The sequence below is a fragment of the Galeopterus variegatus genome, unplaced genomic scaffold (genome assembly GCF_000696425.1).
Source record: "Galeopterus variegatus unplaced genomic scaffold, G_variegatus-3.0.2 Scaffold10291, whole genome shotgun sequence".
Lineage (NCBI taxonomy): Eukaryota > Metazoa > Chordata > Mammalia > Dermoptera > Cynocephalidae > Galeopterus > Galeopterus variegatus.
Genome location: NW_007736402.1, coordinates 52,780 through 75,537, shown reverse-complemented (window position 1 = coordinate 75,537; position 22,758 = coordinate 52,780). Strand labels below are relative to the sequence as shown.

At 47.6% G+C, this 22,758-nt stretch overlaps 2 protein-coding genes across 2 annotated transcripts; one reads left to right on the top strand and one right to left on the bottom strand.

The window, feature by feature from the left end:
- Window positions 1-8,836: 8,836 nt before the first annotated feature.
- On the bottom strand, window positions 8,837-10,791 carry LOC103609912 (emerin-like). Its single transcript, XM_008594172.1, has 6 exons — window positions 10,593-10,791; window positions 10,330-10,434; window positions 10,078-10,158; window positions 9,756-9,889; window positions 9,223-9,272; window positions 8,837-9,140 (listed from the first exon to the last, which is right to left on the bottom strand). Exons 1-6 carry the CDS (start codon window positions 10,669-10,671, stop codon window positions 8,837-8,839), a joined length of 753 nt encoding a protein of 250 aa, XP_008592394.1. The 5' UTR covers window positions 10,672-10,791.
- A 10,003-nt stretch (window positions 10,792-20,794) lies between these two features.
- Window positions 20,795-21,924, top strand: LOC103609911 (PWWP domain-containing protein MUM1L1-like). The gene has a single exon (XM_008594171.1). It carries the CDS (start codon window positions 20,795-20,797, stop codon window positions 21,914-21,916), a length of 1,122 nt encoding a protein of 373 aa, XP_008592393.1. The 3' UTR covers window positions 21,917-21,924.
- The last annotated feature ends 834 nt before the right edge of the window (window positions 21,925-22,758 follow it).

Here is a 22,758-nt window from a genome sequence, read left to right as displayed (position 1 = left end):
CCACATACCACTGAATATTATACATGGAAAGCAAAGCTCTCTAGACAATTTACCTTTAAAAATAGACGTAAAATACATAAACCAAAAATAATTCATTATACGTATACATTAGTAAAATTCCTAAATCAATGCTAAGAGCAGGTGTCATTAATAGTGCACCAAAACCAATTAAATGACATTTTGGCGTCTCTGTGAAAATGACATATTCACAAACCCATGGCTCAGCACTGGTATTTATTCATCTTGTTCAGTTGTCTCGATAATTTTTAGCACTTTAATTATCTTCAAGAACACAAACAGAAGTTGCTTTTAATCATTTTTACGGACATAGAATAGGTTTTGTTTTGAAATCAAATTTTCACTGAAATTGGCTCTGTAACCTGATTAGTAATACAGAAGGGTGCACAGATACAATTGATTTTGTCTTGTCTTATATTTTCCTTAAGAAAGAACAATCTAACCTTCCATGCCTGTGCTTTCTACCTCTTGGGACTGATAGCGATCCTCCGAGCCTAAACCTAAAGTTAAGTCATCTTTCTTGCTAAAAGTTAACTGACAGGTTTAGGGAGAAAAAGTCACCATTACTGTCGAAGGGCTGGAAGCCTGATATATGCAACTTTGGTATTCACGTAACTGTTGAGGGTACACTCGCTGGTTAACAGCAATGTGGTCTTGCCTTGAACGAAGAAATGAATGATAAACAAGATATACTGATTTATACTAGAATTTCTAAGCCACTGTAATGGAGTTTAGTGTAGCTAATGTTATACTTGTGTCATATAACTGAGGTTCAAGTTCCTTCTTCAGAGTCTTCAGAATAACAGGGATCGAAGAGATATTTCAATAATTGCCATTTCTTGCTGATGCTGTTTCAGAAAATGAAATGTACATAATTCTCATACGCAACTCCACAAACAAAGTGTTCCAGTGCTCACACCCACCCTCAGTCTCTAATATTAAAGAGACGCTACTTACAGTTCCCATCATAATGTTTTGCTGCAACACGGCCATGTCTTTGTTAAGTTCACTTTGTTTGCCAATAAGGAGACTTTCATCAACCCCATCCAAGTCCTTGAGAGCCTAAAACAAAAAGTCCACTTCAGTTATAAGCCACTTTCATGTCATGTTCTAAACAGGTAATTAAAATTAAATTCCGAAAGGCACAACTTTTCATACATAGGCTTGTTATTGATTTCAACTTAAAATGTTATAATAAATACATGGAGATAAAAATACCCACTTAAGAAATTTTTAAATGTCAGATTTGAGTGAAAGACTCTTATTACGGGAGGTTCAATAGTTTTATACTTAACTCTGAAAAATGGGTTGATGAACAGTTCTGGTCAAGATGGAACAAAGACAGAAAAAGACTGGCAGTCCCAAACCATAAAATACCATCACTTTTTAGGAGGTAATGGCCCATTTATTTTCACTCACAGTTCCGGTACCATGATTCCTAAGAAGGAATAAAATGGCCTGTCATGGGACCTCAGAAAAACATAGCTTCTGTTTTAAATGTTCACTATTCAGTCAAAAATTATGATGTCATTTGTACTACATAAAAGGAAACGTGTTAAGTGCTGTGGAGGAATTAAAAACCAAATATGCGATCTCTTCCACATCTAAGTGGAATGAGCAAACATAAAAGGTAGCGATAGAAAAAGTTTGTAAGACTTATGAGAGGGTAACTTCCTGGGGCTGCGTAGCTGAAAATAGAGATTTATAGTGACTCAGGTGGCGTGAGCTCTCGACTTCGGTCTCTCAGTGGCTGTGGTTTCCCAGGTGTCTGCAGGAGCCTGTGCTCCTTGCGGCGCATGGCCCAGCCTGGGGGTCCTGGTCTTCAGTCCCCTCCTGCTCCCACACAGGCACCTAGGGCCACCCCTGTGCCAGGCCAGGCTTGGGGGGTGTTTCTGCCCAAACTGGAAGGGAAGAGAGTGACAGAGGCTAAGGCGGAACTTGATCAGGTCCGTTCAACTCACCTGACCCAGCCCCTGCTCCAGAAAGCCACTAGACCAGGGCCCTGGAGATGCAGGCTCTGATCCCCACTGTGCCTGTCCCAGCCCGCTGTGGGGAGCAGCAGCAGAGACACGGGGACAGAGGGGTCTAGACCGGTAGGGCCGGTGGGGGTGTGTGTCAGAGAAGAGTTGGGCCCCCACCCCCAGCCCCACCCCGGGAGTCCAGCTTCCCAGCAGAGGCCAAGGAGGAGTCTGAAGGGGGCCTGGCACAGTCTTGTGGTTGTGGAGAAGGACCCAGGGCGTGTGGGAAGGGGGACAAGATGAGCTTGTGCAGGAAGGCAGGGGGCCTCCCGCAGGGCCAGGGTGGGTCTGCACTTGTCTCGGTGGATGCCTTTGACCATCTCCCTCATAACCTGATGGTGGAGGCCTGGGGAGGGCCCCAGGCAGGTGGCAGGATCACTGCCCACAGGAGCACTGCAGACCCAGGTGGTCCCCGCCAGGCTGTGGGCCACACCATGAGCCTCTCGCCCCCCACCATCAGCCGGCAGCATCCACAGGGTTTGAAACAAGGAGCTCCTGTCCCCCTAAGCTGCACTTGGTGTTCCCAGGAAGATGCTTTGGATAAACAATAACAGAAAAGGATTCTATAGACCAATCTAACTAAGAATACAAGTACAAACTCCTGACACAAATATTAAAAAAATCAAATTTAATAATATATGGTATGAAAACCCATAAGAAGTTGAGTAAGATTATATTTGAATGAAATTAGGGTTTGAGATTAGAAAATCTATAATTTTGGGTGACAGTCCCAGGGACAGGCCTCCCACACCCCCTCGCCCACAAGCATGGCTGCTCAGGGCCAGATCCTCCCTCTCCCCAGGCTTCTGCTGCACAGCTCCCAGTTGGGGTCCTGCAGCCTGAGGCCGTGTGCCTTCTCTCTCCTGGATTTCCTGAGAGACGCTAGGGTCTGAGTGGCTGTCCCCAGTCCAAACTTGATGCACACCGATCCCCTGACTTGCACGTGAGGAGAAGGGGGTCTTCCATTTCTATGTTGACAAGACGGGACAGCTGGAATTCACACCACCCTGTCTGGCTCGGCAGCGTCGCACCGATACCATTCAGTCCCACCCTGACCTGAGCCGAAGCCCCCTTTCATGCCGCATCACCCCACAGAGGGCCCGAATGCCCCCTTCTTTTTGGGGGACCAGGGGTACTGAGACCTTCGGGCTCCTGACACTATCTGGGGGCAGCCCCTGCCACTCGCAGAAACAGTCCCCCCACCTCCTACCCCAGACAGACCCGCTTTCTCCTCCTTTGCCTCCTTCCTCAGCATCCCCTTGGGATGGCTTTCCATTTATTTTGTGTCACACATGTGGGAGATGCTCATCCCTGAACCGGTCATACAAAGCATGGAGACTGACCCTTTGGAGTTCAGGAGGAGCAGTGGGGCCAGGAGAGTGGACACGTTCCACAGGGAAGGGAGAGGACATGGCTTGGGGCAGGGAAACACCCAGGTTCCATTTCTATAGAAACCCACCCCATCCTTCCCACACCCAGGGGCAGGGCCTCGAGCATTTCCCGCCCATCACTGATTTTGTGTCACACATGTGGGAGACGCTCATCCCTGACCTGGTCATACAAAGCATGGAGACTGACCCTCTGGAGTTCAGGAGGAGCAGTGGGGCCAGGAGAGTGGACACGATCCACAGGGAAGGGAGAGGCGATGGCTTGGGGTAGGGACACACCCAGGTTCCATTTCTACAGAAACCCACCCCATCCTTCCCACACCCAGGGGCACGGCCTCGAGCACTTCCCGCCCATCACTGGGGCCACCTTCCCCTCTCAGTCAGTGCTCTTTCCTCCAGAGCAGGCCTCGCACTAGATACTGGGGATTCAGCAGTAAATGCCACAGCGAGGCCTGCTCCAGTGGTCCTCACGGTATATAGGAGAGACAGACAATAGCTCAAGGAATGAAAAAATCCTATGCAGTTACAGGTTGTGGTAAATAATAAGACAATAAGACAGCGAGTGTCAGGATAGCCTAGAAAGCACCAAGGACGTGACAGTTATGACAGGCATGTTCAAGGACCTGGAGTAGAACCAGTGAGAAAAGGCAAGTGGGAGCTGGAGAGGTTGGACAAGGCAGGAGCCTTGCAGGCCATGGATGGGGGTCTGGAAGCCACAGGAGGGTTGTGAGCTGCTGGGCATCTTAGAGTGACCCCCCTGACTGCCACTGGAGCCTGGCGAGCCACCTAGGTCGAATGTGCTGGTGGCATGGAGCGATGTGCGGCTGCTTGGGCCCCATCGCCCCTTCAAAAGGGGAGAAGAGACTATTTTGATGGCCATTTCCTTTTTCCACTTCAAAAGGGATGTTTTTGTGTATTTTTCATTAAACACGTATTGGAACTGCTTGGAAGCCCTGTGTGTGTGGACAGGTGGGGGAGCGCTACACCCTGGAGGGCTTCGTGGGGGAGAACTGAGATTTATGGTGGGACTTCTCATGGCTAATGTCTCTGGATCTTTTCTCTTAGACTTCCCCCCCCCTCACCAGCGAAATTCTTTCAACTTCTACCTGGGAGGTACTTACCTGGCGGCCAATGCTCTGGAGTGGAGTGTGTCACTGCTCGCCTCTCTCGACCTTCACTTAATTCTGTAGTTTTGCTTCTGGTGAGTGCCGCTCCCTTGAGGCATCTGAAGGCGTTTGCTGCAATAGTGCTGCCAAACCAACAGGCCCCCGGGTCTCAGCGGTTCACATCAACATTTATTTCTCACTCGTGGCCTTCGGGTCACTTGTGGCTGTGTGCGTTGGTGGAGATGGCTTCAGCTCTGCTCCATGTGTCTCCTCATTCTGGGTTCCCCATGGAAGCAGCAGTGGTTACCTGAGTGAGGCCATGACTCCCAATGGGGCAGGGCAGGGGCGGAAGTGGAAGGTCAAACCACGGAAGCACATCAAAGCCTCTCACTGGACATGCTGCACCTCACGCCCACTCATGTCTATCACGTTGGCAAGTCACAGCCAAAGCCCAAAGGCAGTGGGGTGTGGAAGTATATTCTGCCTACACTGAACCGTCACAAGGGCCAGCAGGGGAGGGAGAGCAAATACTCCTTCCTACCACCTCCACTGAGGCAGTGGCATCAGAATGGAGACCTGCGAGATGGGAAGGCCTCGGCCAGCTGAAGAGGAACATTCTCAACAGAGGGAACACACATTACAACTTGGTTTGTCCCGAGAATGGGGAAGAGCGTGGCTGGAGCAGAGTGAGTCGGAAGATTGGCACAGGGGAGGTCAGATGGGCACTGGGCTCGGTGTGGCAGGGATTGGAGGCCACAGGAAGGAGTGGGGGTTTATGTCCAAGGGTGATGAGAAGCCACTGCCTGGCTTACTTTTTAAAGGATCTCTTCGGCTGCTTTTGAGAGAAAGGACAGAGGCAATAAGAGGCCATAGGAGGATCGGGTGGGTGGCCAATGCAGCCTGTTGTTTAGGCTAGAGATGGTGGCAGCTTGGACTTGGGGTGTGGCCACAGAGATGAAGAGAAGTGGGAGGATTGGGAACATCAGTTGAAGGTGAATGGACAGACGTTGGTGACAGAGTAGATGTAGGAACTGGGGAAGAGAAGGAGGTGTGAGGAATTAGTCCCAGGCTCCAAGCTTAGACCACCACGGGAATGGGGTGCAATTTAGGAGGAGGGAGAGATCATAGGGCCTGGAGGGAGGGGCACTTCTAAACTGAGGACTCTTGCTGGGACCTAGTTAGGTGCCTCAAGACAAAAGTGCCCCAATGACCCCTTCCAGGACAGTGAAGGCGTGGCAGGTCTGGTGAAGCAAACCCTCTGCCCGAGAGGGGCGGCCCAGGCTGTTCATGACAAAAGTCCTGTGTGTGGAGTTGGTGCTGTGGGGAGGCCAAGGAGCCACGGTGTCACTAAGGCTTCCATGCCTGCACGTTGGGCTCCATTGCTGGGAGCCAGGAGAAATGCTCTTGGGGCAGGATACATGTTTTTATCCCACAAGTAATAACATGAGAAATTACATGTAAAAGAATCCAAGTTGTCGAGATGTATATGGAATAAAATGTGGACTCTGCCACCTCTGATTCAATAGCTTGGTCCTCAGTGGCATCCCCCAAAGCCTGTTATGACCTTTGTCCAAGATAAAACTCACATCACATAAAACCCTGGCTCTTAATGTGTGTAATTTGGTGGTTTTTCATACATTCCCCAAGTGGATCTTATGCTCCCTGAGGTTTGCTGCTGACTAGCCCAAGGCAAGTTCATGCCCAGGACAAATGAGAGGCTCTGAAAGTGCAGCAAACTCTTGAGAGGTGGTTTGGTGCAGTGTGACTTGACATTGTCATCACTGACAGTAGGTAGCACTGGGAAGAGAAATGCCCTGTGTGGGCCTGCAAGAGGACACACTTTTATATTTTACTCCATATAAATCCTGACAGCTTGAACTTTTTGCATATAAGAATTCATGTTATTACTTTTGGGACAAAAACATAGAGAATACAAAAGAAATCACTGTGATAATTGAGGGCATCGTTGAGAAATAGGGAAGTGAACCCAGGGTAAATGAGAGTCTCTGAAAGTGCAGCAAACTCTTGAGAGGTGGTTTGGTGCAGTGTGACTTGACACTGTCATCATTGACAGTGGGTAGCACTGGGAAGAGAAATGCCCTGTGTGGGCCTGCAAGAGGACACACTTTTATATTTTACTCCATATAAATCCTGACAGCTTGAACTTTTTGCATATAAGAATTCATGTTATTACTTTTGGGACAAAAACATAGAGAATACAAAAGAAATCACTGTGATAATTGAGGGCATCGTTGAGAAATAGGGAAGTGAACGTGTTTCAGTCCTGGCTACGCAGCCCCATCACTGCGGGATGTAGGGCAAGTCCATTTCCTTTTTGGGCGTCAGTTTCCCCACCTTTACTATGAAGAAAAATTTCCACTGCCTTCCTACTCTAAAGGCCAGGACTCTGTGAACCTAAGGATGTCATCATGTGTCCCAAGTGTCCCATGCGCCTTTTCTGTCCCCAATGCATCTTGATCCCCTCCACACTCCAAGGAGTTGAAATGGTCCCTGTGGAGTGGATGGAGTAGGGAGAGGAGGGAAAGGCTGTGTAGATGACTTTAGCAGTGACTTTATGAGTTTATATATTTATTGTATAAAGTTAAGGTGCACGAGATGATGTTTTGTTTTGCGCCCCATAGTAAAGGGGCGCAAGCACCAAGGTTGTCACTAGAAGGGGATGTGAGGACAAAAGGGCCTTCTAAGAAAGTGAGATAAAGGATGGAAGATGGGACAAGTGCACGAGTTGGCCTTGTAGGGGCAGAGGCAGTTCATCCATTGCTACCATGCTAGAGCAGAGAATAGGGACACAGACACAGAGAGTGAGTAGGTTTGATGATGGGAGGATGACGTGATTCTCAGCCAGTTGCACGTGTTGTCTCAGTGAACTATGGGGCAAGGTCATCAGCAGGAGTGTTGGAAGTTTGAGTAGAGAAGAAGGGGTGAAAGAGTACTTCTGGAGAGACGGACAAGGAGTATAATGCCAGGGAATTGGCCACCAAATTTCAGCAGGCCAGTGCTAGGGAGAGATGGCCCACGACAACATTCAGCTCTTCAAGCACAGCTGGGAAGCAGGCTAGTCCTGTGGGGTTCAGAGAGTCATGGGGCTGTAGACACACAAGGGCACTGGAGGGAGAGAGAGGCAAAGGAACTAAAGGGGTTATTAAGGGAGTGTTTATAAGTCTGGATGGTGCATCTAACTGGATAAACAAGAAGGGCATGGCGTGTGTATGGGGGAGCAGGTGCATGCATATGTGTATGGTCAGTGGATTCATGGACACTTTGGGGGAACTTCAGAGTCTTTGAAGCTTTTCCTCCTGTGTCATTAAATAAGCAGCAATTCCAGGAGCTCAGGAGTGCTCCACCAGCTATGTGCCCTTGGACGCTGAGGTTGGCTTTGGCTTTTCCTGGTTAAAGCACCACAGACTACCTGTATGCTGCATTTCCAACTGGGTTCTCTCCACACTTTGTTGTATTATAGTTATTTTTGTAAGTAGGCATCCCTCAGTATCTGGGGGGATTGGTTCCAGGACACCTCCCAGCCCCACCCCACCCCACCCCCATACCAAAATCCACTGGTGCTCAAGTCCCTTATACAAATGGCATAGCACTGGTGCTCAAGTCCCTTATACAAATGGCATAGCATTTGCATGTAACCTATGCACATTGTAAAAGCTTTGGGGAATGTATTTCCATGTAACTTATGCATATTGTAAATGCATTGGGGAATGAGTTAAGGAATAAAACCCACAAACAAAACACAAACATATCTATGGGTAGCATTTGATCCCCAACCCAAGACCAAAACAGAAATGCAAAGCCAGATAGTGATCCTTGAGATCCAAGACCAGAGGCCCCATGCCATGCGAGCCCAACCCCTCCCCCAGCATCAAGAGTCAATACATTACAAATAAATGGTCTTTTTATTGTGTGTCCATGAAAACAAAGTCAGGGTGGCCTTTGGCCAACAAGGTGTCAATGAACAAGAGGCATGAGTGACAACAACCGTATTCTCCTCAAGAGTGAGTTCTTTCCCTCCCAGGCCTTAAGGGTCACAGGCAACCAGGGCCAGGAGGCTCCAGAGGAACGCAAGCCCAGGACCACCATACACTGGAGGGCCTGAGTCTGCTGCCTCCCTGGCAGGACAAGGCAGGGAGAACAAACATTGCCTCAGGTTAGGCTCAGCCTCCCGAAGCTAGAACACACGAAAAACCCCCACCCCCACCCCCACCCCCATCAAACACTGCTGAAGAAGTCAGCCAGGACTTCTGAGAAGAGCTGGCTCTGAAGCCAAAAACACTCAGGGCTACATCCAGAAGGGGTTGCCATCTTGAAGCACCCAGTAGTAGTAAACAAAGAGCAGGATGGCATTTAAGAGCAGGAAAAGCAGCAGCTGGCCCCAGAGTGGGACCCTAAGGGCCTGCTCTCCTGGCTGGATGGTGTATCCGGTGAGACATGAAGGGCAGGAACATGAAGATGAGGATAAGGAGGAGGAGGACGAGGATGTAGGATAATAGGACAGGTCCTGGGAGCTCTTGGAGATGCTGGAAACGTGGCGGTAGTGTTCGACGCTCTGGTAGGCACTGTCCAAGCTATACACGGGGTGTTCCCTGAGGCAAAAGAGGGGAGCAAGTGGGCCAGGAGAGCCTGGGCCCAGAACCAGCCCCATCCCTGGGTCTCTCCACTACCCACCTATCCTTGCTTTCCTCTTCGGAAGAAGACAAAAGACTGTCATCTTGAATCTGCAGAAGGAATTCAGGGTTAGGGAACTGATTGGTGGGATCACCATGGCCCTATCATGTCCCTCAGTCCAAACTTCCTTGGCCAGCCCACTCAGACCATTACTTAAAGGCCAGGGACCTGCCCCTTCCAGAATCTTCTGGGTTGCCGGCCTTTTGTCTGTGGGGCCTTGCCACTCACTCAGTGACTGTCCTGGCTGCCTGTGCCCCAGCACCCTCCTTTCTACCCTAAGGATTCTCAGAAAGAGCAGGAGCCTAGATCTCAGATCAGGGTACAGGCCATGTGCCGTCCCATGCACTCTAGTCAAATAGTTCTCATGGTTCCCTAAAGTAGGGCCCTGACCAAACAGGTGTCTGCTGACCCTAACTCTCCCTGGAGAATGAAGGGTGCACCCAGTGTTCCCCCTCCTGCACTGTATTTGCCCAAACCCAGCTATGGTCCCCTCAGGTCGGATCAAAGTACACGATGCCTGACAGCCAGCTCACCTGGTGGTGGAAGGTGTCAGCATCTGAGAGCAAAGTCACCAGCTGGTGGAAGCCCTTGGATGTACCCACAGAATCGGCCTCCCGGGAAGTCCTGGTGGTCAGGCAACTCTCCTCATAGTACTCCTCATTACAGCCTTAGGAAGGGGGCATGGTTAGCAGAGGAAGCATCGGTGTCCCCTGCCTGGCCCATTGGACCTAATCTGAATCCTATTTTGGGCTGCTGAGAGGTGGTGGGGGTTGGGGCCTCAGGTTCTCCCTGAGACCGGGGTCCCCGACGGAGTGGGCTGCAGGTACCAGGGTACCCACCCCATCCCTGCCTTACCCTTGCTCTGGTCAAGTGAGGTGTCCTCTTTCTTGGGCAGATTGTACATATCCGACGAGTCCTCGTGTGCTGAATCCAAGTCTGAATGGGGGAGGGGGAAAAGTCCATGTGCTCTCCAGGCTTTCCTCCCTTCTCCCCAGTGCCCCAATCCGCCAACGACCTTGCCACACAGTCCCAACCCATCCTCCCCGTGGCCCATGCCTCGTTCCCATCCCATGGGCGGCCAGGTGGGCCTCTGGGGCTGGGTCTCACCGGAGAACCGATAGGAGGAGGCAGAGGAGTTAGAGGGCGAAAGTCGCCTCCGCCTCTGGGTCATGTACTTGAAGATTTCCTCTTCCAAGAGGTTGTTAGTGGAGCCTGGGCAGACACGGGGCGCAGGGCGGTCAGGGGTGTGGTCCGCAAACCTGGGGGAGAGCGCAGGGGGGACACGGGGAACGGGTGCAGGGGAAGGAGCGGGACGAAACGCGGGGAGCAGGTCCCGGGAGGGGACCCGACCGCCGCCGGCCGCCGCGCACCCAAGACGTTCTCGTGCGGGGTGAACTGGCGCGGCAGGGCGGCCAGCTCGGGGTCCGACACAACCGCAGAGTCGTCCATGGCGGGCGCAGCCGGCACCGGGAGGCGGGAGGCGAAGGCCTGCGGGCGGCCGCGGCCTGTGAACACAAGCCTAGCAATGGCTGCCTAGCAGCAGGGCGGGGGCAGCGCGAGAGCCTGGGGAGCAGCCGCGCTGGCGTCACGCCTACGTCACGCGTGTGTCACACTCGTGGGAGTGGGCGGGGCTTTGCTGCGCGCCGGGGGGGCGGGGCTAGAGAGCCCAACGTCCCCAAGGGCGGCAGAGGCTGCAGGGCGGTGAGGGGCGGGGCCTGCACGAGCCAAAGCGGCGCAGACCGGTGTGGTCGTGGGAGTGGGGCGCGCACGGCGTGCGGCGACGTCACCTGTTGGGGCGTTTAGTCTGGACTGAAGAGAGGGACAGGACCTGCTGGAGCCGAGCCGGCAGACACCAGGCAGGACAGGGGAGCGGGCGGGATGGGCGCGCTTGGGACAGTTCGGGTCCCTGAGTCTCTTGGGCTTCCCCTGTCCTTGCATCTCCCTGCCCCCTGCCGTCGCTCCCTGTCCCAGGTCTCTAGCTCACTGGTTCGAATCCCCAAACCAGACAACTGCCGCCCCCTCAAAAAAGGAACAGAAACTAAAAATGTAAGGACTGAGAATTTTCACAAAGTAAGGTCAGGCACCAAACTACATATGCAGGAAGGTCAGAGAATACCAAGCATGATAAGTGCACAGAATGCTACACCTAGGTACATCATGGTCACACTACAGAAAATTAAAGTTTAAAAAAAACCCCCAGAAACAAGACAGAAGGGGGGGAAACCTTACCTGTACAAGAAGAAGGATAAGAACTACATTCAACTTATCCTCAGAAAACAGACAAGCAAGAAGAGAGTAGGGCGAAATGTTTCAATTGTTGAGAGAAGAAAGCCAAACTTAGAATTCTTTACCCTGCAAAATTATCCTCCACATATGGAGGCTAAATAAAGGCCTTCTCAGAGAATAGAAATTAAGGGAATTCGCTGCCAGTATCCTGCCTTGAAAGATGTGTTAAAAGTCCTTTAGACAGAAGGAATATGATACAGGTCAAAAACACAGATGTACATAAAGATAGGAAGACTATCAAAGAAGGAATAAGTGAAGGTGAAATAAAAGCTTTTATTTTTCTAATTCTTACAATAACTAATAGATAATACTTTGTCCAGAATAATAGCTAAATGTAGGCAATTGTGCATGATTTGTTCATATCATATGCATGTAAAATCTGTTATACACATGTATTTTGCCTATATCTGCTTATACATAAGTGAAGTGCATGGCTGTGGAACAGGTTGGAAGAATTAGGATTCTATTATTATACACAGTGCTCAGACAACCCATGAAGTGGTACAGAGTCATTGAAAGTGGACTTGCGTTAGTTGTGTGTATTACCAACTCTAGGGCATCCACTAAAAAAGGTAGCAAAGGAAGTGCAAGAAATATACTAAGAAAGGACAGATAATGGAATCATGTAAACCACAAAAGGCAGTTAATAGTGGAAGACGAAACTAAGAACAAAGAACAGGGGCAACAAATAGAAAACTAACAAATTCGGTAGAAATTTATCCACCTCTACCAGTAATATGAACGGACTAAATACACCAAATACACCTTATATATGAATGGACTAAATACACTAATTAAATTCAGACATCATCAGAGATGATCTTAAAACAAGATGCAATTATATTTTGTCTCCAAGAAATCCAGTTTAAATATAAAGTAATGTATTGATTAAAAGTGAATGAATGGAGAAAAATATACCATGCTAACACTCATCAAAAGAAAGCAGGGGCAGCAATTTTAATTTCAGACAGAGCAGACTGCCAATCAAGGAAAGTTATCAGGGATAAAGAAGGGCCTTACGTAAGGATAAAGGGGTTCAGTGCTCCAAGGAGACATAACAATCCTTAATGTGTAAGAACTTAACCACGTATCACATTACATGGCAATGACTGATAGAACTGTAGGTAGACAGAGATGAATCCACTATCTTAGATGGAGACTTTGAATGCCTGTATTAGAGGTGTCGAGATCCAGCAGGCACAAAACTGGGAAGGACATAGGTGAACTCAACAACACCAACAATCAACTGGATATAATTGACATTTATAGACTGCTGCATCCAACTACAGCAGCATATACAGAACAGTAAAGATCTATGCTCTCAGCAAGTTTAAAGCATACAGTACAGTATTGTTAACTATACTCAAAGGTACAAAGTCTCAGTTATTCAATATGAATAAGTTCTGGAGATCTAATGCACAGCATGGTGATTATAGCTAACAACAGCCATTGTTAACTACTGTACAGTTAACAACAGCCATTGTTAACTATTGTAAAGTTAACAACAGCCATTGTTAACTATTGTATAGTTAACAACAACCACTCTTTTACCCTCAAAATTCTTACTTTGTAAATTTGAAATTTGAATTTACAACTCAAATGTCTTCTTTCTTTTTTTTTTTTTTTAAGATGACTGGTAAGGTTATCCTAACCCCTGATTTGGTGTTGTCAGTACCACACTCTCCCAAGTGACCAAACTGACCATCCCTATTTAGGGATCCGAACCCACGGCACTGGTGCTTTCAGCACCACACTCTCCCAAGTGAGCCATGGGCCGGCCCCTCAAATTTCTCATTTCTTGATGGAACAATGAGTCCTGTAGATGTGTAATGGTACCTAGGTAAGATATGGATAGAAATAAAAAGATATATCCGTAAGTATTTGGTGCTAGGATGATGAAAATCATCCTTCTCGATTCTAAATTCTTATCTCCTGTGGGAATAATTAGCTGGCTATAAAAGTTATGTATGATGCAGTCGGCTGAATATATACCCTAAAATTTCATGTGTTGGAGACTTGATCTCCACTAAGAGGGTGGGAAATCCTATAATGGTAATGAGACGTGAGGCCTTTAAGAAGTGATTAGATTGTGAGGACTGTACTATCATTAGCTAGGTCACAGTTTTACTATAGATAACTAGAAACACCTAGAGAAATAGTTGGTGCTATTCTTATATCTTGCTGATGTAAGGCATTGGTTATATAGAGACTAGTGTTATGTAGATAGCTAGTCATACTGATAAAAATGTGGGGTAACCAGCATTTGCCTTTGAAAATAATAAACAGTCTTGTCTGATCTAAATTCTTATGTTTTCATAATATTGACTTAGTACAACTGATAACTACTAAACAAACTAGTTGAAGCCAGAAAGCTGAATATCACATTCTATTCAACTCCAAATTCTCGCATTTTGTTGAACTGAGGGAGTACTACAGATGGGTACTGCTCCTTGAAAAACTAGTTAACTAGAGACGAACAGAAGCAAATAGTATAAATAGGAGAATGGAAGCAGAAAACACATTTCTCAAGTCTCAGTTGTTATTTCTATTAAAACAATGAGTTAATACTCTAGAGAGTAGTTGTAAATATGTAAGTAGTTAACAAGGCATAACTGGAGACAATTGGAATAACTAGGTAAAGGAAAAAAGAAGAAATATTAGATTTTTCTCAAGTATAAATTATTAATTCTTGTTTGATAGTGTGTTAGCTCTGTCTATAGATCTCTCTATACCTATCTATCTACCTACCTGTCAACTTCCCTACCTGGCTGTATCCAGGTAATTAGTTTACTCAGAATAAATAACAGTAACTAGAAAAACTAGTTGAAGACAGGAATTGAAAAATCATTCTTCTCAACACTTCTTATTTATTGTTGGGAAAATGAATTAGTACTACAGGCAAGTCATGCTTCCCAAGTCAGTAGTAAAATGCAGACAATACGAATAATAAGTGAAATTCAAGGAGTAGAAAAATATTCTTTGCAGATTAATTTTGTTGTTGTTGTTGAACTAATAAATTAGCTCTACTTTACTGGGTTTTTAAATGAAACGTGTAAAAAAAAAAAAAAAAAAAAAAAAAAAAAAAAAAAAAAACAGCCAGCAAACATTACAATAACAAGGGAAGCCTGAACCTAAAAGTCATGTTCTTTTCCACTCTTAATCATTAGTTCTCATTGGAATAAAAAAAAAAAATTACAAGAAGAGATGAATCTGAGTGTTACCTAGGAAAAAAGTTGTGAGGGCTAACTGGGGATAAATTGACTAACTATGGGATGCCAAGCAGTGTTGCTTTGCCTCCCACAGATTTGTCACCCCTTCTCCCCTGGGTGATGGAGCTGCCAACGATTACTCAAAGCCCATCTCTTCTGAGCAGTGAGAAGTCCCGAAAAGTGGTTAATCTCCCAGAACCCTCAAGAACGAGGTATTTCTTCCATTTGGGAAATCAACCACGAGTTGAGGTTCTCTTCCCGCATTTATTCTCCAGACCAGGAAGTTACAGGAAGAGTACATAGGTGGGTGTTTTGCTAAGTATAGTTAAACAAGTTTAACAATAGAAGCTGGTAACTTTCAGTAAGACAAGCAAGGTGACATTCCATAATGCAATTTGCAACAAAAGCTTGATTTTAGCAAACACTGTCTTCTTACAGCAATTTCCCAGTATCTCTACAATTCAATCAGTAACCTGTCTGTCTTTGAGCCAGCAACGTTGCTGTGTTACAATTCTTGATCTCACAACAGAGACTATATAGCCTGGGGAAAATTTCCAGTCCTTGGTAAGGTTAATATTTGAAACTGCAAGGCTTTGGAAAACCAGGCCCTGTGAAGTACATTTGCCTTATGCGTACTCCACAAAGCAGGGGAAACCCATCCTTATCTTTTTATTACTTATTTTTGTAGAGATGATAAAGTCTTAACTACCAACATCAGTTGGTAAATGCGTAATTCGTATAGTTGATGCTAGAGATAGGTAGAAATATCCAGACTAAGGAATCGATGCTGATATAAACCTAAAACCGGTTTATTCCAGGAAGTTGCATAACCATTTTTTAACTCAAAATTCTTAATTTGTGTTAGAAATATTAGCTCATGCAATAGACATCTACTTTACCCAGGTGAATAATTAACTGTAGATAAATAGATGAAGCCACTATGTGGAAAAACACATTCTTTACAACACTACGTCTCATTTCTTATTGAAATAATGTGCCATTATTCTAGATATTTAGTGGTACCTAGGCAAATATGAAGAGTCAACTATAATTACTGGTAAAACCTTGCTGAATATGGGAAGTCGAAAAACACATTCTAGTCAACTCTAGGTTCCTGTTTCTTCAGGGAATGTTGACTTAGTACTATGGATATGGTAAGTGGAGTTACCAAGGTAAGATTTAAATACACCTACCTCCATAAACTAGAATAACTGGCTGAAGACAGGAAGAGAAAAGTCACATCCTTCTTCTCCACGTTTCTCATTTCTTGGTGCAGTAGTGAGCTAGTCCTGTAGATGGGTGGTAGTACTTAGGGAATCACATGATGAGGAACAAGAAAAGATGGCTAGAATAAATATTTGATGCCAGGAATATGAAAAAAATATTCTCCTCAATGAGAAATGCTTGTTTCATGTAGGAACGATGAGTTAACACTAATTGGGACTAGAGATATCTCTGTGAGGCACTGATTGAATTTCCTTTGGGTATGTGCTCAACAGAGGGATTGCTGGATCACATGGTAGTTCTGGTTTTGATTTGATTTTCTGAGGAACCCTCACACTGTTATCCATCATAATTGTACCAACTTACATTCCCACCAACAGTGTACAAGGGTTCCCCTTTCTTCATATCCTTCCCATCACCTGTTACCTCTTGACGTTTGGGTAATAGCCCTCCCAACAGACATGAAGTGAGATCTGATTGTGATTTTGATTTTCATTTCCCTGAGTATTACTGAGGTGGAGCACTTTTAATATACCTCTTGGCCATTTGTATGTCTTTTGTGGAGAAAGATCTGTTCAGATCCTACGCAAATTTGTTAATTGGGCTACTTGGTTTTTTGCTATTGAGTTGTGAGTTCCGTGTATATTTTGGATACTGACCCTTCTCAGATATATGCTTCACAGGTATTTTCTTTCAATCTGCCGACTGTCTCTTCATTTTGTTAATTGTTTCTTTGGTTATGCCGAAGCCATTATGGTTGATGGAGTCCCACTTGTTTATTTTTGTTTTTGTTTCCTAAACTTCTGATGTGACATTCAAAAAATAATTGCCAAGGCTAAAATGGATGACCTTTCCCACTCTATTTTCCATTAAGAGTTTTATGATTTCAGGTCTTATGTTGAGGTATTTAATCCCTTTTGCGTTGATGTTTCTATATGGTGTCAGGTCAGGATCCACGTTCATTCTTTTACATGTGGATATTCAGTTTATTCAGCACCATTTATTGACGAATCCCTTTTCTAACTCAAGAATGAAACTTCAACACCCGATTCAGTTACCAGCCTGTCGGATTGCTATATAGACACTACTGGAAAATCAACACTGCGACATCAACCCTATCCTGAATGGCCAGACTGCCCTATATATTTCAGCTTGCTAGCCCCCACAATGTGTGAGTTGATTCCTTAAAATAAATCACCTAAAACATATATGCGTTATTTATACATAAATATTAAATAACACCACTTAAACATATATGACATGGAATATTACATATCACACATGCACACACGTGCACACACGCAGACACATATATCCCGTTGCTTCTGTTTCCCTTTCTGTGGGGAAGCCAGCCTAATACAGCTGAGCACGTTTATTCACTGATCTCCAGAGGCTTCAGCCGGTCATTCGAATCATGAAAACAGAAAATCGAGGGGAGCTATGTGAACAGTTGGAAAAGAAGTTGAAATGGACAACTTTCTGGGTAGTAGCCAAGAAATGAACGGACTTCAGGGTACGGCAGAGTCTAAGCAGCTCTGGGCTGGTTGAGAGGTGCAAGATGGCACACACCTCCCTGGGCGAGCTCATCCAGAAGTGCTGGGCGACTGCAAAGGGAAGGCTCAAGGCCAGAACAGGAGTTGGAAAAGTCCGATTTCAAGTTGGGACCCAGCCGAGGTTTCTCAACCTGGCAATGCATGCAGCCACCTTCTAGCAGAGATCTGATGCCACCCGGCAGAAGATTGGCGTCTCAGAAGCCCGGCTCCAACCAGGTGCCCAGGATGCCAGGGAGAAGCTTTTGCAGGAAGCCGCCTGGTTGCGGATCAAAGGGCAAGTGCGGGATGGCAGAGCGATTTTGAAATCCTGCAGACAGCAGAGCACAGTGCTGCAGAAGCCCCGCCAGCTTTCCAAAAGCCTGGGGAAGATCAGCTGAAAGAGGAGTTCCCCTGCTCACTTCATGAGACACCCATTGGGACAGTGAGCCCTGGGTGACAACAGAGGCCCTGGAAAGCCGCCCATCGTCAGGGCAGGGCGGTGCTTCGTGGCCCGCCGCTGGGGGGCGTGCCTGCAGAGGCCGTGGTTCTGCACGGCCCAGCCTCTCACGCGGCACCGCTAATCAGAGAGGCCGGCTGCTGCTGCGCAGGCGCATGCCCCCAGGCCCTCAGAGCCGTGTCCCCAGCGGGCCACGTGTGTGCGGTCTGACGGGGAAGGGACCGTCCATGTCTACCCCTCCTGCCCTGCCGGCCCCCCGTGAGGACGGACATACGGTCCCCTGACGGTCACCAGGGGCGTCCGGGCCTTGAGATTGTCTCTAAGGTACGTGTATTTCATCATTGTGACACATTTCCTGTTATGTCGACCAGTGTGCGTGAACATAGACATGCATATATGCATTTATTAAGGAGAGAAGTTTTGCATCAGAAAACATAGCATGTGAAGTGAATACTACACCAGGTACAGTGGAGAAATAAGTCATGACACTTATTTGGACGACGTATAGAGAAAACTAGGAAATATGAATGGAGTATTTGCGGTGGAAAGATAGGAAGTGTAGAACGGGTAGAACAATCGCAACTTCTGCAGAACACATTCCCATAATGTCAGAAATTCCATTAGAGTTTGGAAATATCAGGAAAACTTTGGCGTAACGAGATTCGTGGAAATGACGTAGAAGAATAGGCATTCACTAGGTAATATATCCAATTATGCTCTCATGTTAACAACTATAGTGTAACACAGTACGTGCTCGCACATGCACAGTGATGCATAGGTAGTGTGCTGGAAGCACGTACACCATCGTCTTCAGAGTAAGGTGCCATCCCCTCTACACATCTTCCTATGCATGTCATGTTCTCGCAAGCCCATTCAATGTGATTTGAGAATCAGAAAAACACAATAATGACAAAAACCCTACTTTCGTTACACACACACAGATGGTCACAATCACACGACAGATGTTAAACCCATGTGGTTCCCCCGGTTCTGACGTCCAAAGATACTAGCATATGTTGACATTTGTGCATGCGATCGTCTTTGCACCTCACTCTATGCACACGTGTCCTCATAACGAGCATCACAGCTTTGGTGTTGGGAGACAAGAGTTTTGTACCACAGTATAGAGGTGTAGGTCGCAGCCAGTGACCGGTGCCTGCAGCAATCCCTACTAACGGTGACAGCCAGGAATCATCAGGATGACCTCACAGACCTCTGGATTCTGAGTCATGCTCTTGAACATGACATAGGGCTGGCTCCCAGCATCAGGATGTAGGAGATGGCCTCGGGCTTGTTGGAGTGGACAGGGCAGCATGGGCACCCTAGGCAGGACGAACGAATGAAGGATTCTCCCAGGTTGAAGCCCAAGGTTCCCAGAAGGCACAGAAATGAGATCCCTGACATGACACCCACGTCCCCATGTGGATGCTCTTCCACATGCAGTCATTACAATGAGGTTACACGGTGCCTTTGGACTGTTACAGAACTCCTCTAGCACCTTCTGTATTTTTCCCCGAGTGCTTGCCATTCATCTACCCCTCTGTCTAAAGCCCTCTTTTTTAATACCTTGTTTTATCTCATCAATCTCCTTGAGCAGGGCGCTTCTAGTTTCACAAAAGGAATTCTTTCCTGATACGGTTCTTCTTTTCCTTTTCCCTATTCCAGTCTCCTCCAGTTCTTTCCACTGAAAACACGAGTGCAAGCATCTCAGGGAGAACCAGGTGGAGGAGAACAACCCATGCAAGCTGGGAACGGTTTGCAGTCCGGAGTCAAAGGAGGCGTTTCAGAGCAGCGGTTTTGGGGGAAGACCTGACTCAGCAGTTGGAATGACAGCCTGATACGTCTGCCCCTCTTCATCACCTCTTGGGAGATGAAACGATTAAAGTGAAAAGCACAGACATAACGGCCCTTACGAAGTCTGAAATGAAAGGCATGGGCTCCTCGGCAGGGGCGCAGTGGAAGGTCGATGCCCCAGAGGGACAGGAAAGGGGGTGCAGAAGTGTCCTGAAAGTGGTACCGGAGAAGCTGGATGAGAGAACAAAACTGGGCCGAGGAAGAATAACAGATCACGAGCAAACCAGTACAACCTCCGAGTTGAAAAGCACAGACATAACGGCCCTGACGAAGTCTGAAATGGAAGGCATGAGCTCCTCGGCATTGGGGCAGTGGAAGTTCAATGCCACAGCGGGAGAGGAAAGGGGGTACAGGAGAGTCTTGAAAGTGGTAATGGAGAAGCTGGATGAGAGAAGAAAATCGGGCCAAGGAAGAAAACCAGATGACCAGGAGACCAGTCTTCCCTTCCAGAAGGTAGCTCAACAGCCAGCAAGTAGACCCCCTCGTAAAAAGTATGGCAAATGCAAACGGGTTGTTCGGAGGAGTGCTGGGAAGAGAGAAGCCTCAGGATCACTGCCAGTTGGTGCAGAGAGTGAGGATGCCCCATGGGGTGACAAATCATGGGTGCACACGACCTCTGCCCCTGCTCCAGCAGAAAGGCAAATAAAGGCATCACGGAAGTCCAATGCGTGCCACGATTTCCCGACACAGTCGGGACACGAGGGTGAGAAAGAGGGCAAGGCAAAGGCACAAGCCTCCTCGGGTACATCCCGGCGTCCCACAGTCCTGGAGGAGGGTGCATGTGCTAATGATGGACAGGTGGCCCCATCCCGGCCACAGGGTCTCATCTCCACTGTGCCCATAGCTCTGAACACAGAGGCACTGGACACCTGTCCAAAGACCAAGGCTACTCGCTCTACGTGCTCTGCCCTCTCAGGGAATGCTGAGGACCCTGGAGAGGGGGCTTCGAAGCCAGGCATGGAAGGGGCGGCAGGTCCTTCAGGGTCCCCTGACCCTCCGGGTCCCCTGCCATGAGGCCGCGTTACTCCCTTCGTCTGGCAGACCGAATTAGGAAGCTACAAGCGGCAGTTGCTTCAAAAGGACTGCAAGAACACCGACCTCCTGCTGACTCCATGTCTAGGAATCCCATCCGCAAGGCTAAAATGGATGGCGGTAAACGAGGGGGACAACCTGCCAGTATGGCTCTGACACAGGAGCCTCCTCCAGTTGAAAGAGGAATGATGGTGTGGTTTAAATTTCAAGACCACCCATTCTGGCCGGCCATGGTGAAGAGTGTCAGCGCGTCGGAGAAGACCGCACGGGTGCTCTTGATTGAGGCAGACCTGTGCCGGGAGAGGAGCGACATCCGAGTTCCTCTTCGAAGACTGAAGCACCTGGATTGCAGAGAGAAAGACAGACTCCTGCAGAGAGCCAGGAAAGTGCACGAGCAAGGTGTTAACTGGTGTTTCTCCCTCATCTCCCACTACACACAAGCCATCGGCCACGGTTCCTTCGTGGGCTCTTTCCTGGACTATTATGCCGCCGATGTCAGCTACCCACTCAGGAAAGCCATCCAAGAGGGCCCGCTGGAGATTGACTTTCCAAAGGTGAACTATGCCGACCTGGAAGACTCTGAGGAGGAGACCTCCGTGCACAGGAAGAGGCCCTGCAAGAGGATTCTCCCCGACAGGATGAGGGCCGCTCGGGACCGGGACAACCGCAAGCTGGTGGACTTCATCGTGAAGAGAAGGGGGGCCGACCACCACCTCCAGGACATCTTGAAGGGCAGGAAACAGTCCAGGTGGCTGACATCATTTCTGAATTCACCTAGGCACGTGCTCTGCGTTGAAACGTACTTGGAGGATGAGGACCAGTTGGATGTGGTGAGGAAACATTTACAAGAAATCTACACACAAATGGACAACACCATGCTGAGTCTCATAAGAGACGACAAAGTAAATTTTGTTCTGGAAGTTCTCCTGCCAGAAGCAATCATTTGTTCCATCGCAGCACTTGATGGGCAGGATAACCAGGGGGCAGAAGAAAAGTATCTGCGAGGGCACCCCGTGTACTACAGTGAGAAAGTGCTATTTAACAGAAACGTCATAAAGGAAAGGAGAAAGAGATCAGCAACCATGAGGACGGCTAACTAGGTCTCCTCCTGTGCTCCTACAGCGACAGACCCTTTTCCTTCTATCTTATTGTCACATTCCCATCCTCCTTCCAAATACGATTCTAAAAGAGAAGCAGAAAGTTAACGGGTCACCTGCGCCTAGTCCACATGTGTGTCAATGAAATCCCTGCGTGCACTAGACCTTTGTCAGCCTTGTGCAAGACACTCTTTGACTCTCTCTCTCCCTGAAATTCCACCTACCACAATAGCTCTCCCTCAATGGCCGAGTGATTTCCTGAAACGGACGGTCTCCCGGCTGTCTTCAAAACTGACGGTGACTGGATCCTCTTCCGAGAGCCATCTTCTCCCACGTGAACGGCAGCTAGCCTCATCGTATTCACAGTCTAGCTACTCTACACCTATGAGCCAGGCTGACTGTGTGGGAGCCCATCTACTCTCATATAAGTTCGAGGAAAGCAAGCACTTTTTTCTGCACCCTGTACCCCCAAAACATAGTCATTTTTCTCAAGCCCACTGAGCTTCATCTTCCCGCTTATTCGTTGGCTAGCTCCAACAGGTTCGATCAGTACAAATGCACACTGGCAAGTCATTCCAGGAGGCTGGAGCAGTAGATGGGCCAGGGCTGGGAATCTGAAAATGAGTTTTAGAAACAGCCTCCCTTCGGCAAAATGTGACCCTCTTTGGAAGAGAATTAGTTAAACACACTCAATGGAAAGAGAACTTCTGAAGCCCATGAATAGTTATACTACCTTAACACAAGGCGTGTTTTTAGAATAAATGTTGGGAAAGCTAGTTTAGTTTGAAAACTTGATGGGAAAATAAACATTAAGGGCTTAACAGGAACCTGAGTGCATTTCTAGT

What these genes read in the sequence shown, in the direction of transcription:
- LOC103609911 (XM_008594171.1), top strand. Translation starts at nt 20,795, where the DNA reads ATGAGGCCGCGTTACTCCCTTCGTCTGGCAGACCGAATTAGGAAGCTA.
- LOC103609912 (XM_008594172.1), bottom strand. Translation starts at nt 10,671, where the DNA reads ATGGACGACTCTGCGGTTGTGTCGGACCCCGAGCTGGCCGCCCTGCCG. An exon ending in CCCGCACGAGAACGTCTTGG is followed by an intron (nt 10,435 to 10,592) that starts GTGCGCGGCGGC and finishes GTGTCTGCCCAG; the next exon opens with GCTCCACTAACAACCTCTTG. An exon ending in CTCCTCCTATCGGTTCTCCG is followed by an intron (nt 10,159 to 10,329) that starts GTGAGACCCAGC and finishes TCCCCCATTCAG; the next exon opens with ACTTGGATTCAGCACACGAG.